The following is a 17,849-nucleotide window of genomic DNA, read 5'->3' on the forward strand; positions in this document are numbered from 1 at the left end:
AGCATACTTCTCCAGCCAGCCATCACTGTTATCCAGCTGCTAGTCCTGGCTCACCTATAGTGGGGGACACCAATCACCTGCGTGCTGTGATGAGGATGGTCGCTACTAGCGTTTCACATTAACCTAAATCAACACAATGCCTCTAGTACGAATACTCCTGTATATTGCAATGTGCACATTTGCTGTGTCCCCTGTTAGCGGTGCTGCTGGAGAGTACGCAGCACACAATGCACGAAGGGCAACCGTAATAGCACAGTGATGATCATCAGATAGGATCATCATAATCATCATCATCATCATCATCATCTGCCTTCCACATACTCCGTCTGAATGCAGGAGCTCCTCATCCCCCCGCACCACTCCCCATCCTCCTCCCTCTGTTCCCCCCGGGGCTTGCCGTACACGCGCGGTCTCTCATTCATAAAAGGCAGCAGCTATGGATCTGCAGCGAGCGAGCACAGGTTGGGTTCCGGTCCCCATTCATAAAAAAATCAGGTTAGGCGCATGCGCCCTGGCGCCCGCCGCCCCCCATTCACAGAAGCGTGCTGCGCAGGGAGAGGAGGGGCTCGGGGCGCAGGCGCACTGGCGGCTTCTCCCTCCCATTCATAAGATCTGTGTGTGCGACTGGCGCGCAGGCGCAGTGGCGCTCATCCCACCCATTCATAAAAAAGCCATTTTCCCAGGGTTGCAACATCGAAAAAGAGAAGGGAGCTGACAGCACAGGAGCTATGCAGTCTGGATCATCAATGGTTACACTGAAGCTTCTCACGGTCACAGCTGCGGACTTTCTGCCCTTTGCGGATTATTGAGCAATGCGCCTAGCTGCACCCTTGCAAGTAAGAATATAATGTGCCCTGTTTCTACCAGTGTGCGTGCAGCATGGATTTCTTATAGATGCAGTTATGTGGACAGGGCACGGTGTATTCTCTTATAGGGCTGTTCTCCCGTGTACTTGTTTTCCAGGCTGTGCTGGAACTGTGTATGGCTGGAGACGTTCCCCCGCATGCAAATCGCAGTTCTGTTCCTGAGCAACTTGCGATCTGTCAAAGGGGGTGGGGGGGTGCAGAGCTGCAGGAAATCCCTGCTCCCTGCATTGAAAATGATGCAGTGTATGGCACAGGGACTGCTGCTGGGGGATCCATGCTATTAGCACACACTTTCCAATTTAATGCAATTGTTCCTGCAGCTTTCCAGACGCTACAGTCTGCTACAGTAAGCCTTATACTGTACATATAAATATCATTTATTTTATATAGATACCATGCGCCCACCAGCTACAATGTTATCTGGACATCGGGAAGGATCCCTTGTACACTATAAAAGGGCCGATGGCTTTACCTGCTGGCCTACTGTACTACTTTGCCTGATTATTCTTTATACGCAAACTAACCTTTTGTCCATAATATATTTTTTATATGTATAGTTACTTAATCTGCAAAATTTTTCAACATTTGTGTCGGATTATCTTGCCTGAGTCTCATTTGACTTAAACATATACACGTATGTGCCTTGCCAGATCTCAGAAAGGCTGTAGATTGCACCAGTGATGACGCACCATGCACGGCAATACTGTAACTCATGGCGTAGCCCGGATTCTGCACTGCCAGGTGTGACGTCATACCACCCTAAAGATCTGCACATTTACAAAATATAATTTGAAATAGAAAAAGGTGGATCGATGCGGATCTGTAGAGAAGGCCCAGCGCTTTCACTACGCAGCTAGACCAATGCAGCAACCTCATATGCACCATCATGATTTGGGGGGATCTTCCTTATTTCCCCCTTCTCAATCCACATGTCAATTCAATGATGTCACTGTGAATGTAGACTTCTTCTGTATGACATCAATCCGGGCACCTTTCTGCTTGCTAAAGATGTAATAGAAAGAAGATGCTGTATTTGTGTAACCTCACACGTTAATATGTTGTTTTCCTTTGTAGACAGTGTTAGATGGATTGTAATGAATACTCCAACGATAACGTATAAATATATGTGTCATGTTTTCCTGCAATGCTGGTTTGCAGAGGTTATTTTCTGTTACTGTGTGCAAGTTTTCTAATAGCACTGGGTATTTACTAGTACACAGCTTTAGTTTCTATGGTGTTTCTGGTGCAGTGCACAGTCTATATAAAGGTTGTTACTCCATACAATCTACTGCCAGAGTATTACCCTGCCATGGCTATCACAAGTCACAGTTTAAAAATGCTATTGAGAAATGACTTATTTTATAAATGTTTTAGCAAGTTCTATATACTGGGTTATCGGGCGATAAACTGAAATATAGATCCTGATACAATTCCATATGCCATTCGGGTGGACGCACAATATATATTGTAGGGGTGTGTGTGTGTGTGTAGCCCTCACATTGCCCCCACTGACAATTACACAAAATAAGCATTACCAGAATAGTATCATTCTGTGGTGTAGTGTCATCTCTCCCCCCATTCATAATTACAGTTGTGTAGTACTTCATCCATTCAGCACATAGCTAATTATGGTGCCATACAAAGCATAATTTACTGCAGGCAGCCCTGCCATTATTCATAAGATAATTCATTCATAGAACTTTGCTGCCTTTTTTCATTGTAAGCATTTTTCCTCCTTTCGTGATGCCAAGAGTTCGCTGTGGTGAAATCCCTAGTAAATTATTTAACAGCTGAATGTTTCAGCTTTTTACAGGATTTAACCCTGATTGGCTGTCCCTGATTTGCTGACAGACAGTCCTACTTTTTATATATAATAGTTACAAATTTGATCAAGTCTATGCTTTCAATTTATGTCATCCTTACTTTCTGTGTTGTTTGCATAAGATCTTTACAGACAACATCACTTATTGTCCGGAAAAGTCTTCAGCTGGTACTGACCCAGGTTTTTTTTTGTCATTGACAAGATTGATAAGTTCCTGCTGGGAAAATTCATTACATTTAATTAATACATTCAATACCAGCAGAAGTGATTCTGGGATATGGGTCATTTCTCATTTCAACATGTCCCAATCAGCACATCCTCTGCAATGGCGGATCATTCTGATGACTGTAGATACCAAATGTGTCTCCTGAAGTGAAGCATTTTACATACAGCAGGCATTCGGGACACTGAGCAATCCGGTGATTATATTCAAAAATACATAGCAAATGTTAGTCAGCTGTTTTCCATGCTTTAGTATTAAAGTTTTTTTTATTTAAAAAAAAAAAAAAGAGGATTTCTTTCTTTTTTTCTTTTGAAAATTATTTAGAGATTCTTTTCAACTTGTGTTTTGATTCACTGCTTTCTGAGTGCTTTGGAGATGTAATTGGTTTTGTATGTTGATTGGAAGTATCTTGGATGTCACTTTTACACCCAGTTTGTGAAGAATGACAATTATCAGACAGTTGTAGGAACTGTACTGAATAGAGCCATCCTGTGACCTTATCATTGTCTGGCAGATTATCAGTCATCTGCTAAAAGGATGTGCAGGTGTCAAATCTGCTGCTGTCTGGCCTGATTGACCAGTTGAGAGTAGGAAGTGGTCAATTATAGAGTGAATGGCTCCTAACTCATAATCATATGGATAGTTCTGTGTCCACTATACTAGCAACATTATCATTAGCTGGATATGTAATGTATAGGAAAAGGCCCATTACATGCATTTATCAAAAATGCTGCGTCAGAGTGCTGTACTGCAGATGCCATATGTCCTCTTTCTGTTTGCTTTTATATGTATATACTGTATGTAAACACTTTATATACAGCCTTTAAAGAAACATCCAAAAAGATCTATAAAGGTATAATATCAAGTGATTGTCTGTAATATTTTTATTACACGTTAAGTTTTGCAGAGTGCGGATCATTCAGGAGATCCTGCAAGTAGCAAATTCCGTACAGTAACAGTGATGGGCGGTGAAGGTGATCCTGCTGAAACAGGCTCGTAGGAATATCCCAGAGAGACAAATATGTTATAATTGCATAGGGGGCAGGGTTTGCGGAAACTCGCATTTCTTTCATCAAGGGGATTCACCAGCCACCATAGGGATCTATGGGGCAGATTTACTAACCCTTTGAGTGCCAACATCTCTGTGAGAGATGTGCAAAATATCCACTCAAGAGTCGCTCACATTTGTTATATAAATTCAAATAAAAACTGACATTTCCTCTATAAGGTAAACACTACAGGTCATTATGATGAATAAAAAGGTTTGCTTGTTAATTTTCACAAAGGGTTAAGCCCAGGGAATTGCTAATGTGGCTTGTACTTTATCACCACGCTCCCAACGGCCATTTTCAAACCCAGCCTCTAACGCGACAGTTATGAGCTGATTGGCTGGTGATAAAGTTCCTGCCACTTTATCTCTTCACCGGGCTTCATAAATCTGCCTCTGTGTACTAAGCCTTGGAGAGAGATTACGTGGAAGGAGATAAAGTACCAATTTACCAATCTCAAACTGTCATTTTTCATACACAACCTGTAACATGGCAGTTAGAAGCTGATTGGCTTGTATATAATCTCCATCCACCGTATCTCTGCCCAAGGCTTCATAAATAGAATCCATAGTCACACTCCTTGTCCTAACACCTGAGAATCTACAGGCCTAACGTGGACATGAATTTGCATTTACTGGGCTTAAAAAAAAAAATAATAATAATCTTTCCTGGGGTGGCTGATGGGGGTTTTATTTTGGTGAGGGACACTTGGATTTGCCTTTGCACCCTGCTTTAACAGCTGTGATTGCAGATGTGGCTACAGCGGAAGCGTTGGCTCTTAAACTACTGAAAGTGCAGTTTTGTAGTCACCTGTTTTCTCATAAAACCAGCGTGTTGCACATGTAATCTATCACAGCATCGCTGCCTCATAAACATAATGAGAGGCAGCTTCCTGTTTATGTAGCTCAGTGAAAACATATTACTATGTTGGTGAGAGAGAACAAAGGTGTTATTTCTGTTGTACTTTGAATTGTTAATCTTTTCTTAGGTGTAACCATAAAATAACACTCAGTGTTCTGTAGATGGCGTAAACAAAGTGCAACACTAATCAGCATGGTTAGACAAGTACTATTATTTGACGCTGACAAACGTATATTTTATTGACCAAAGTCTGACAATGTGCAGGGAGGATAGTTTTGCTTTAAGACCACTAGGACATTAAACATGTTTGTATTGTGTTGTGAGTTTCTAGAAACACTTTATTGCTTTAACAGCATCTGCAAAAGTGTACACTTAATTCTACAATACAATCAACTATAAAATGATCAAACTTCATCAAACTATAGGTGTGTGACTAAATGGAAAATCTACATGCTAATAAAAAGTATGGGTCTATAAGAAATCTGTCATTAAAATTAATAGTGATAAACGCTTTTCTATCTTAACTATATATATATATATATATATATATATATATATATATATATATATAATATTATATAATATAATTTGTTTGGCTGAGTCCTGATCTTGATGTGGTGCTGACATTTGACATCTCTACAAATCCTATATTGACGGTTCTGGCGAAAGGAAGTGTAGATTATGCAGCTATCAAACAGCTGTGAAATTAAGTAAAGCTGATTAAAAAGAAATGGAAATGCAGATGATGAGTGGTTGCTATGGTGTCATGGAATGATTGAGCAGTGTGGGAGGTGGAAGCTGCTGCGACTTGTACTGCTCTTATTTATACTTCCCACACCGCAAAAACAGGCCATACAGTGTGCAATGTACACAAGTATGAGGCGTCTGCAGTATAACACACTCCCATTGGAGTGCAGAAATCCATGTTTTCCTGCAAGCTGGAATAGTCCTATAGCCCTAACTGTCTCCATCTGCAAGATATTGAAAAGTACTTCCTACACTGCTTTGAAGTAACCTTGGCCTCTTCTATAACCTATTCATGTTATACCTATTATTGCATTACTTTAAGAGGTTTCCTATGGTATGTCACTGGGTGTAAGCCTGCATGAGCACTTCCCCTTTAAGTGATTTCCAAACAGTGCTTACAAACAAAAGGTCGCTCGACAAGGAAGCACTACGTCTCATACAACACAATGTGCACTTTCTAAATTGGAGCCGGGCCGTATCCGCTCTTTGATTTAAGCTTAGTTGCTTCCTGTGCTCTTTTGACTTGCATAGCTGTTGGGTAACTGGATAGATTCCAGTTCTGAACTGCTCTCTTTCGATGAAATCAGAAACTAAAGCAACACAACGAGTCAGCCATTCTATTTAAATGTGCTTTTTTAAGATGTACTGTGAAGATGCCACTCTGTTTTACATCCCTGCTTCCTCTATGAAACTGTAGACAGGCACTCTATTGGACAAAGGTATGGTAAATGTTTGTGCATAGGCAGTAGTTGTGGAAAATGAGTTATCTCATCTCTTGATATCGAACCTGGATATATATTCTTCTGTACATAATAATAACTATTTCCTGGAATGTTTTTTCTCTAGATCTGCAAAAATGCCAACAATTTACATTTGCACTCTAACTTTATTTTATCACATTGTGCTATTGTATTTTATTGTTTTTAGCAAGCAAAAAAGCTAATCTCCTCTTGCTAGGTCATCTACATATAATACATTACTGTAATGCAAATATCCTGGCTTCAAAGCCTTGCTATCACCTCGGAAACAGAAATCGTTTTCATTTACATGAGTTAAAACTATTTTCTTAGGTATAGACGTCCACCCAAATGGCTCCAGAGGAGCGGATCGATTAGCAGTGCTTTAATCTCAGTACCTATGTAGACTATTGTTTTCTTTAATATATTCTGTTCTGGACCAATCAAAGCATATGTTACATATCCTGTTGCTATGGTAACTTTACTTTTAGTTTTTCTGATCAGAAACATGGACCACAATTTAAGTAAACCATCCTCATTAGTTTTTTGCAGGACAACTGCTATATATATATATATATATATATATATATATATATATATATATATATATATATATATATATATATACACATACACACACTTTCAAAATAAATAGTTTCCTAGGCTGGATTAATATGTTTTATGAGAACCAATTATAACTATAATTAATTTTTAATGGCATGGTACATAAAGAAGCATTGGAAAGTTCATACCGAAGCAGTGTTATAAAGTCCCTTTCCTGTATAATCTTCTTGCTTTACTATTGTTCTAATGGAGTCCCTTCTTTTTGTCTCTTTGTTTTCCAGACTTGTTAAGAAATAACCAGATCTGTCAGACTAGGTCAATGGATTCCAGGACGCCTCACAGCATCACTGTTGTGCCAAATGCAGTCATGGTACAACCTCTGCTCGATGGTCGGGTCCCATATGGAAGGTTACAGCACCCGCTCACCATCCTGCCTATTGATCAGATGAAAACCACTCATCTGGAAAATGATTACATTGACAACCCAGTCCTTAGCCAGCTAGCCAGTCAAAAACTCAGCAGGAGCCCACATGAGCCTATGCTCATCAATCAACATTTGCAGAGATGCGAGGCCGACATCACCCACCCTTGGATATCCTTCAGCGGGCGGCCCAGCTCAATTAGCAGCAGCAGTAGCACCTCTTCAGATCAGAGACTCTTGGACCACATGGCCCCACCTCCAGTGGTGGATCAGTCTCCACCGAGGGCAGTAAGGATACAGCCTAAAGTGATTAACTGCAAGCCTCAGGATGTAAAAGGACCCTTGGCCCAACAACTGGACAAGCACTTTTTACTTTGTGAGGGCTGTGGTAAATGCAAATGCAAAGACTGCACTCTACCCCGGACTTTGCCTTCTTGCTGGGTTTGCAACCAGGGATGTCTGTGTTCAGCGCAGAATCTGGTCAACTACTCAACGTGCATGTGTCTGGTCAAGGGAGTCTTCTACCACTGCACCAATGAAGATGATGAAGGCTCCTGTGCAGATCACCCATGTTCTTGCTCTCACTCCAACTGCTGTGCTCGCTGGTCCTTCATGAGTGCCTTGTCATTGTTCCTCCCTTGTTTGCTTTGCTATCTTCCAGCCACTGGGTGCGTCAAACTTTCACAAAAATGCTATGACCAAGCAAGCCGTCCTGGTTGTCGGTGCAAAAACACGAACAGCGTCATGTGCAAAGCACCAGAAGACATTGGCAGACCAGAGAAGCCATTTTGAGACAGTAGTGTGCAAACTGTGTTACAAGGATGCATCATGCAGGAAACTAAAGCAAAAAAGACTCCAGGCAGGACGTTCTCATCTGAGGCTTTAATTTTAGAATTCTTAGTTAAGTGGGTCCAGCAACACTTAGTATTACACAGAAAAAGAGCAGGAAATGCATATTATATATTGCTGCTGCTGTGAACCATTTCCGAATCCTTTGTGCTGACTACATAGCCATTGAGATCACCTTGAAACTATTATCTAACTTTATGTTATCTACAGCTACCCTTAAGATACAAGATTTGTACTGGTCAGGATGGAAGCGAGCCAGCTCCAGTTCTTCCTCATATGCTTATGTCTATCTTTTTAAGCTGAATGTTTCAGTCCTACAGCCCTACCACACTTTTTCATTAATGTGTGCGGCTGCTCTACTGAGATTTTGGTGTGTAGCATTTTTTATGTCTGTGGTTTTATGTTGTTTTTGTATTTTTAATATACCGTTTTTGTTAAAAATTTTCTTATAAAAGTATTTTTTTTTTTTTTTGGCTAGTAAAGGAAAAATGGGAGGTTAGCGTGCCAAGGGTACAGATTTAATCAACATTGTGGTGACAGGAAGGAATTTACTATCACTCTTCCTCCTGTAGCCGTGTTGAGGCCCTTCCGCCCTGCCTATTATTAGCCAGTCTTGCTGTCCTTCTCTCACACTCCTTATTGTTGACAGCGAACTCTGTCTTTCATCTTCAGCTCATCATGCAGGAGCAAAATCGGAGAGATTTACATAGTTGGGGGAACCATATTGATAACCTGTATATCACATTTATATCTGAAAAAAAAACCTTATGCTAACTAGTGAAAACTCCCAGACCTCACGATAAGTCTAGATAAAATCTATTCCCATTGGTTCATCAATCATGTTAAGTCAGAGTAATTAGTACACAGTTAACCCCTGCTGCAGCTGTACTATTTAGAACATACTTAATTCCTTGGCTGCTCCTCCTCCTGTGTAATAAACAATAAGATCCTCTGGGAATATAAGGGCACAATACTCATTTTGTAACCGGAGACAATAGAAAAAATATATCAGTGGAAGGCGCAAGTGTAAAAAAAAACAATTTTTTTATTTCATTCATTATCATTATTAAGGACATTTAAACTTGCATGTTAACTTTATTTGTTCCATGTGCTGCTGCTCTATCCCTTGGCCCTTCTGTAAAATAACACCTTGTATAAATATCTGTATAACTATACATAGAGAAAGATACAAAGCAAATGTCTATTTTAGTGTTATATAACAGGTCAGGGAAGCTATAAGAAAATTCACCCACATGTGTTGCTGTAGTCGTGTTATTTTTTATTTTTTTGTAATATATAAATATATAAGTTTATAATGATTGGTTGCTCAATCATGCAAGGATGATTTTCGTGTATCTTAAAAGCAACCTATCATTCTGTTTGGCAAAAAATAGGTGCTAGGTCTCAGATAATGCCACATAGTTTCCGTGCTAAAGGGGAAATTTCGTTATGTGTTTCATTTGCATTGGAATGCGGCCTTTAAAACGCATCTCGATGGTCAAATGCAACGCCTCTATTTTATGCTCATTTGATTCATGTTACAAGGCCTAAAGGGTTAAAGGTACAATATATGACAACTCTTAATGTTTAAGCTATCACGGCCATCCTTTTAATACAGTGATTACTAATTTACATGTTTAGTAGCTTTTATATGTTTCTGTAAAGAATAATATATATATATTTTCTAGTGATTTAGAAAGGGTCACTCTTGATATGCTCGTGTCCTTCTGTTGTGTGAATTTTACGTTTCCTTGCAAAATTGCTGCAAATCTAGCACTTTGTCATTCGTTAGAGATATATTTATTTATTTTTTTATTTAACCAGGAGGATGGAATAATTTAAGGTTTGGAAGAAGGTACAAATACCCTTCATTTATCTCACTTTATTTGTTTTGCCTGAAGCTTCCCCTTTAGGACTGCAAACTGCCTTATACTGAGATAATTGCTGAATGTGCTTTGATTTGGACATATTACCTTTGGTTTAGTGACTCAAACAGCATTGTGTTTTGAACTTAAAGAGTATAAGATTTTAGGGTTTTTTTGTGCCAAGGATAAAATTCCAATACTTTAGAACAGAGCTGACACACTGAGCCCAATGATTTGATTCACTGCATCAGCTTTCTTCTCCTATTTTTAGAACTGTTCTCACACAATCCATAAATATATGGAGGTGGTTCACCAGTGGTGAGGGCAGGCACGGATTTCATTTTTGTTGAATTTTAACACAATGGCATACTCAAAATAGCATTGCAGTTGCTGTATTCCCACATTGCAAGTGGCAAGATATATCCGGTTGCTTACCTACCCAGTATGCCTAGTTCAGCTATAAATAACAGTAATTCTTAGCAAATAGGGAGCATATTGGCACTTGCAAATAGCAAGGGGTCACATAAATATTTATTATTTAATGGCAATAAATTCTATTTTGCGATGTATCCCCTTCTGTTTCTTTCTCTTACCGGGAAAAAAGAAAACCTCTAAGCCTGAGTTAATTGGACACATAAACCTCAGTGCAAATTTAGGGGCAGATTTATTAAGCCTAGTAAAGTGGGTGGTACTTTATCCCTGGCCAATCAGCTCCTATCTGTTAAGTTACAGACTTGGTTACAGACTGGGTTTAAAAAATATTAGTTGGTAGCTGATTGGCTGGTGCGTTATCACCGGCCTCTTTATCACTTCACCAGGCTTAATAAATCTGACCCTTAGTGACTTATCAGTGCCAAATTCCATTGTGTCTATGTTTATTGACACACGACCATGCCAGATCTGTTACCAGGGCAATTTCTTATATAGCTAAACATTAAGTATAATCACAAGCTCTTAAAAGTTACGAAATGTTGCAATGTTGGGTCACTGACCAGAAAATGTCATACAATTAACTAATTTATTCATGGAATCGCAACAGCAATGATTTATTATTGTGGATACCTAAGATTTTTTTAGTTAAGACCTCTAATTCTCTCTCTGGGGATTTTCTATAGATAAAGACAATTCTCACTTAGAAAAGCCAATTGGATGCACACCTGAAGTTTTGGCTGTTCTGCACATCCCCAGGTTTATAAGTAAAAGCCGCTCTCCCAGTTATCACTCCTGAGAGTCTCAAAGCAACATCCACTAAGCACAACATAGTAAAGATGACCTAGATATTCAAGTGTATATATTTCTTGCATCCAGGGCAGCCAATCATTTTGTGAGCTGAATGGGTTCAGGGTGTATTCATTCATAAAGAAGGAGTTCCATGCTGAGATGTGAGTTATGCGGGCCATACATCTGAACCCCGATTCCCCATATGGTGATCAATGAACATTGATGATCTGTGATCTGTTGTGGGAATTGGGGACATTTTACTTGTTAACAATTACAGATTACCATCATTTTTGGTCTGAATCTGCAAATTTCTAAAATGTTGGAATTTACCGACCTCCCGACCAAGGCATGAGAAGAATTGCAGATGTATGGGCTCACTACTCCTTGCATGCTTCAGTGATGTCACTAGTTGGAAATAGATAAGATAAAACATTGGCTAATGCCACAAAATGACTGTGTGCAGGTACACTTTAAAGGCCCCCATACACTACAGCGATTTGGGTCGATTTCACCCGTTCCCAATGGATCGCACCGAGAAATCGGGACAAATCCGATGCGTATGAAGTCCAATCAGGTCCGATGTGCGGTCTCATGCACATAGGAACTGAGTGGCAGGTCCGATCTCCGACTCAGACCCCCCTCCCGGTGGCGGGGAACAGGGGTCACATGCGATACATCACATGTGAAATGACCGCATTCATGTGGTCCTGCCGCCCGGGAAGATGCATCGCAGTAGAGTATGGTCAGCTTTAAGGTCGCCATACACACGCAGATTTATCTTCAGATCAGATCTGGCTGGTTGGAACAAAAACATGGTTATGGATGAGAGCAAATGACAGTTGACCATTTGCTTGGAAATGCTGGAAAACTGACAAACTGTCACTCATCCATAACCATGTTTTTGTTCCAACCAGCCAGATCTGAAGATAAATCTTACTAGTGTATGGGCACCTTAAGGCTTGTGTGGTTGTTTATGTAAATTGGACAATTTTAAATGAAAAATAAGGTTTGATTGAGATATATATATATATATATATATATCTCAATCTCAATCAATCAGTTTGATTTTGTTATCACTATTTTGTGGGAGGCTGGCATATCGCATAAAACTGTTTGGTAAAAGGAGGTGTCATTATTCTCAATTAATGTGCAATTTGTACCCAAACAACAGTGTAAAAATGTGTCTCTTTTAAAGATATTTTGTTTAAAGATTCACTCCATAGAAGATATGTATACGCTGAATTGTTTCATTTGTATAGAATATTTATTTTGAAGCTCTATTTTAATAGTATTTATTTTAGAAAGTCTACTATTTGTAAGAGTTCTTCTGTTTGTGAAGAAAAACACAAGTTAAAAACTGAATGTACTGATCTAGAAATGTGTGTGTATGTATGTGTATATATATATGAATGAAAATAAATATATATATATATATATATATATATATATATATATGTATATGTATAAAATTATATATTGTTGAATATATGACATGTCTCCTGTATTTCTTTGAGTCTCATTTTCGGTTCATTGCACAACACTGAGTATATTCCTAAGGTACTAACTACAGACACTGATTTACAGGTGTAAGAAAACTGTGTAAACTACATACATTGTTACCTGATTAGACGGTCTGCTCAAGGCAGCACAAAGTATAACACTTGATGAGTGCATTTATAGGTGTAGATTCAATAAGGTTGATCTGTGTAGTTTGTATTTTCATGTGAAGTGCCAGGTTCTATCCAAGTAGAGGGAAAGAGCTGATAACAAAAGAATCAGGAAGGGGCGCAGATTCTAGAGCTGGGTTGCAAAAAAGCTGCAGTACAAAAGAAAAGGGGGTGTCACTCCCCAACAATAATGCAAAGAAAAAAACAGGTGGACTGCGCTAACTTAACAAAGAAATACAATACTAAAAAGATGCAAGTAACCTTCATAAAATTTACAGTTTTATTATATAGTAAAATACATTTTAGCAGCACATATTAGGAACAATGGGTAGCATAAAAATCAACACATTATAGTGAATTGGAAAAGGAGAGTGGGGGGGAGCTTTTGACTCATAAAAAAGTTGAAGTGACTGGAAAAAATATGTTTAGTGTCCATACGGTACCGTATTAAAATGTCCAGCTGAATTTAGGGAAGGTAATGAGCCCGCTTGGATCCGTTCCTATTTTGCCTCAGTTTTTGCAAGGACCTGGATGGCAGGGAATGTATTCCAGCTTGGCTTCGGGGAGTGTGGACCTCCTACTGATTCTTTGTGCCAAATAGGTATATTGTAGGCTGGATTTTGGTAATCTCCCAGTGTCGTAGCCAGAACTCGGTCTGGAGGAGGTCCGTCACTTGTAATATCCATCTATCTAAGTAGAGAGCAGCATTCAGCCTGCAGGCAGCTCCAAGGCACCATATAATGCTCATGTCTGCTTGCACCTCTAGATGCTATGAGTAGGAATTAGCATTACTTGCTGCCTTGAAGTTTCTTGCAGAGCATTATATGATCTATGAATCAAGATCTTCATCAAGACATAAATAACAAACTAATATTAGTGTCCTCTACACAAAAGGAGAGAGTACGGTAAGACCCACTTGAGAACTGTCATGTTCTACAGCTTCATTATAGACAGGAAAGTGGCTGTGTAGGCAAGTGCAGCTTCATTCTTTCCCAATTGTCACAACTTGCAGAGATCGTAGATATTTGGAAGATCCCATGTCTTGGATTTCTTTCCAAGACAGATGATTTCTGGAAACAGAAGAGTAGATCACCAACAGGAAGGAGCTCTGTGCATATTTAGTGGAGCAGTATTTTGGGGTGCCGGGCGGGGTCCCGACAGTAATTTACCCGATGTCGTGATCCCTACTGTTAAAACACCGACAGACGGGTTCCCAACGGCTTCCGGCTATTCTCCCTCATGGGGGTCCATGACCCCCATAGAGGGAGAATAGAATAGGTGGCGAGCATAGCGAGCCACCGTGCCCGCAGTATGCTGAGCGCAGTGAGCCCGCAAGGGGCTTTGTTGCGCTCGCCATGCTGTCTGAGTCTGGCCAGTCAGGATCCCGACGTCAGGCTAATGACTGTCGGGTGGAGTGTAAGACTGGGCCCAATAAAAGATCTGTGTTATCATGATGGCTATGATCAAATGCAACACTGGCCTAGACTTGATCAGCAGTCCACCTTAACACCCAAGTGTTAATCTGAGAATTCTTATCGCGGTCAGAGCATGTTAGGGGTTATTCAGACCTGTTGGAACGGCTCTGAGTTATAGAACCAGTGCACATGTGTACCGATCGTAGCATGAATGCACAAGGCTATTCTGTGTTAAAGTTAAGTATCTGCATTTTCCGATGTTGTAGCCTTTAATATAAGTATAAGGTCATATAAGTATTTGGCGGCCGTATAAAAGGCCTCCAAATACATATGGAGTGGCAGCATTCTACAGTTCAGTGTGATCCGTGCAATGGTGTCCAGTGTAAAAAATGTAGTAAATAATTTTAAAATTTGTCATGGGATCCCCCCCAGGCTAGAACCAGCCCCGGGCTCAAAGAATCGGTCCTGGTTTTAGGAATTGAGGGGCCAAAAATTTTGGGGTACACACAGATTTCTAAAATCAGCACCAGGCCTCAAAATATGGGGGACAAAATGAGTAGCGTTCCCCCGTATGTTGGCATCCAGCACCGGGCCAAAACCGCCAACAGGGTAATGCCACAGTCAGGGAAAACCTTTTACGCAAGTTCCCCATGCCAAACATTCATGCCTGTGGCTGGTCAGGCCCAGCAGAGACCCTGGGGGAGTGGGGACCCCCCCATTGAAGTAGCCCCCCCTCTAGGATACCCCCGTCTAGCCTGAAGCCCAAGGCTGTGGTCACCGGGATGATTGTAGTGTTAAAAATAGAATAAACTATTCTACATTGTTGTGGAATTAGCAAGCCTGCACCACATACTGGGACTTGGCGAACCACAAGTCCCAGCATGCGGGGCAATCAAGGGCCCGCTGGTACTTGTAGTTCCACAACAACGAACTTGATTACATATTACAATGAGACACACTATCCGTACCTATAGGTCCACCGCTGGTGAGTCCTCTTGTCCAGTAGAATCCGTTTGGGGAAGGAAATTATACTCACCAAGCCATCAAGTAAAAATCCTGTCCTCTAGCCGGGACACATCTAGGGACATTCTCGGCTCCTCCCAAACTGGGAGTTATCCCCGCCCACCAGCCAATCTTGGCTCCTTGTTAATTTCACAGTTTACCACATAAAAATACCCCAGTTTGTTACATAACAGTCACCTCTTTATTGCAATGAGCAGATCAGATCATGTCACCTACAATATAACCTCCACTCACTGAAAATGTAATGTCACACATTTCTGGCTGGGCAATGGAACAGACCCAAATGCTTACAAGGCAAATTTGGTATTGAACTATGAAACCTGGGACCAGCCCGCCCTGAACTACTGGGACCCATAGCAATGGCCCGCTTGCCCCAGACTCACTGTTGTCATTTTTGTATGACACCTTTTTGCAGTCTGGGTAAAAGTCTTCTTCCGTTGTGCAGCTAAAGAGAGAAAAGGGTTAACATTGTGCACATTTGCAGATAACAGTCCTCTCCTGGTTTCCTCAAAATAGTATTTTGACAAATTTTGTGTCATTTCATAAAAAACTATTTATCGTACTACAAGAGGGTCTAACACTAAGTTCACCCTGAACCAGGTTGTTTCAGTTAAAAGGTACAAATATGTTTAGTTACTCACCAGGATGTCCTTGGGATGGAGGACAGTCCATGTACTCAATTTGGGTTCCTGGGAGACTTTTAGGTGGGTAACCTGTTTCACCTCCTCCTTATAGGCCATATAGTTAATGGGTTCTGCACACCTACCCCAGTTCTCCTCCATTCATGCTTCTCCTCTGCTCTCTTGGCTCTCAAGATGTGCTTCACGTTGAAATGCTTTTTCACAATCTCGCACAATCATCGTATGAACTCACAGAATTCAAGGCATCGGTGATGGATTGCTACAAGGCCTTCTCGTGGGCATGATTGTTTTTTTTTGTGACTCACCTCTGAGAAGAGGACCGAACAATGGCACGAATCTCCTCATATGAGAAGAACACGTTTCTGTCTGTACGCGTCTTACAATGAAGAGACACAACATGCTTTTCCTCTTCGTCCTGCTGCTCCTCTTCCTCACATATGGGCTTTACAATTATTCACTGACTCCTCTTTATAGATAAATATTGTTATTACCTTACACATTTTACTAATAAGTAAATGGCATTTTGAGACTAAATGAGATCTCTCAAAGTTACTATGTATCGTCAGAATCAGCTTTATTGGCCAGGTATACTTGCGTAGGAATTTGTTTTCAGTTTGCTGTCCAACAGCCAGGAGGATAACAAGTAAACAGGTAAACAGTATACAATATAAAGAATATAAACAGGTGGGGAACACTTACAGTCATACAGAAAGATATTCCATGGGGACACAGTGTTTATGTGCAGAGGGTTATGGCGCGACTAGACAGTGAGATGTGCAAGAGTTCACATGGTTGCGGGAAGAAACTTTTTAGGCTTCTGGTGGACTTGGTAGGATGTATTATGTAACTCTACAAAGCTATAACCCAGTCTGGTGGACAACAGATGATTATATGATCATGTTTTAGGGAGATGGGAACATGTAATCTATGTAGTCTCTTAAACACATAATTAGCATTTAATGATCTTAATTTCCTGACTTCTGGAGCGTAGCCTGTGAATAAACAAAATCCATCAGTACATCAAAGAAAAATATTCATTTTATTAGCAATGATGTTGATGTGTCCTCCTATCAATCCATTGGCAAGCATATTTGGTACCGTCAGGTGTAGTCAGAGGTGTAACTCTGGTAGGCAATGGAGTCATCTGCCGCCGGGCTCCTGCTCCCTAGGGGGCACCTCTCCTCCCCTGCAAGTTTGAATCAGTTAATTTAAAGCTGTCAATATCGCTTCTTTGGCTGCATACCCCTCCTAGCAGGACCATAGACATCACATTTAAACATAATATAGTTATCATACATTACATACCTACACACGCATGCATACATATAGTTATATAAGGTGCTGTGTGTGTGTGTGGGGGGGGGGGGGGTGGGCACCAATATTTATCTTGCGTCCGGGCAACTGGGACAAACTTACCTCACTGGGTGTAGTGTATCTAAACTAGAGTTGCAAACCCATGAAAATAATAAACTTTTTTTTTCAATAATCTGTGTTTTTACAGACACAGTAGTTACTTCTTATGTTCCTTGCTACTAAGTTGCTATGAATAATTCTCAGTTTGCTATACTGTATGTCATGCGATCACCATGGCAACCACATTTACATAACATGTGATGCAGTGAGCAGAGAGACTCAGTGTATCAAATGAGATATGTTAAATATATTCTGTTCAGTCTAAAATAAATATAAAAAAATAATAATAAAATGAGAACCATTTTCTTTTTTGTTTATACTTCTAACATTTATTAGAACGTGTCACAACAGCAGGGAATAGACAATAAAATGTAGAAATAAAGCATTTTCATGCGGCAAAGTCAAACCTATTCTATATACTTCATGACTATACTAAAGAATACAACTTTTAACTGCCAAGTAATG

At 40.3% G+C, this 17,849-nt stretch overlaps 1 protein-coding gene across 2 annotated transcripts; it reads left to right on the forward strand.

The window, feature by feature from the left end:
* Positions 1 to 662: 662 nt before the first annotated feature.
* Positions 663 to 12,713, forward strand: SPRY4 (sprouty RTK signaling antagonist 4). Of its 2 annotated transcripts, none has more exons than XM_083181930.1 (2): positions 663 to 836; positions 7,151 to 12,713. In XM_083181930.1, exon 2 carries the CDS (start codon positions 7,189 to 7,191, stop codon positions 8,080 to 8,082), a length of 894 nt encoding a protein of 297 aa, XP_083038056.1. In that variant the 5' UTR covers positions 663 to 836; positions 7,151 to 7,188; the 3' UTR covers positions 8,083 to 12,713. The 2 variants fall into 2 exon arrangements, with proteins under 2 accessions (XP_083038056.1, XP_083038057.1); XM_083181931.1 differs by lacking the exon at positions 663 to 836 and adding an exon at positions 5,478 to 6,287.
* Positions 12,714 to 17,849: the final 5,136 nt, after the last annotated feature.

The sequence above is a fragment of the Crinia signifera genome, chromosome 4 (assembly GCF_055691185.1).
Source record: "Crinia signifera chromosome 4, ASM5569118v1, whole genome shotgun sequence".
NCBI lineage: Eukaryota > Metazoa > Chordata > Amphibia > Anura > Myobatrachidae > Crinia > Crinia signifera.

Bases quoted from the DNA above. Each gene is read 5' to 3' on its own strand.
- SPRY4 (XM_083181930.1), top strand. From the start codon at position 7,189: ATGGATTCCAGGACGCCTCACAGCATCACTGTTGTGCCAAATGCAGTC.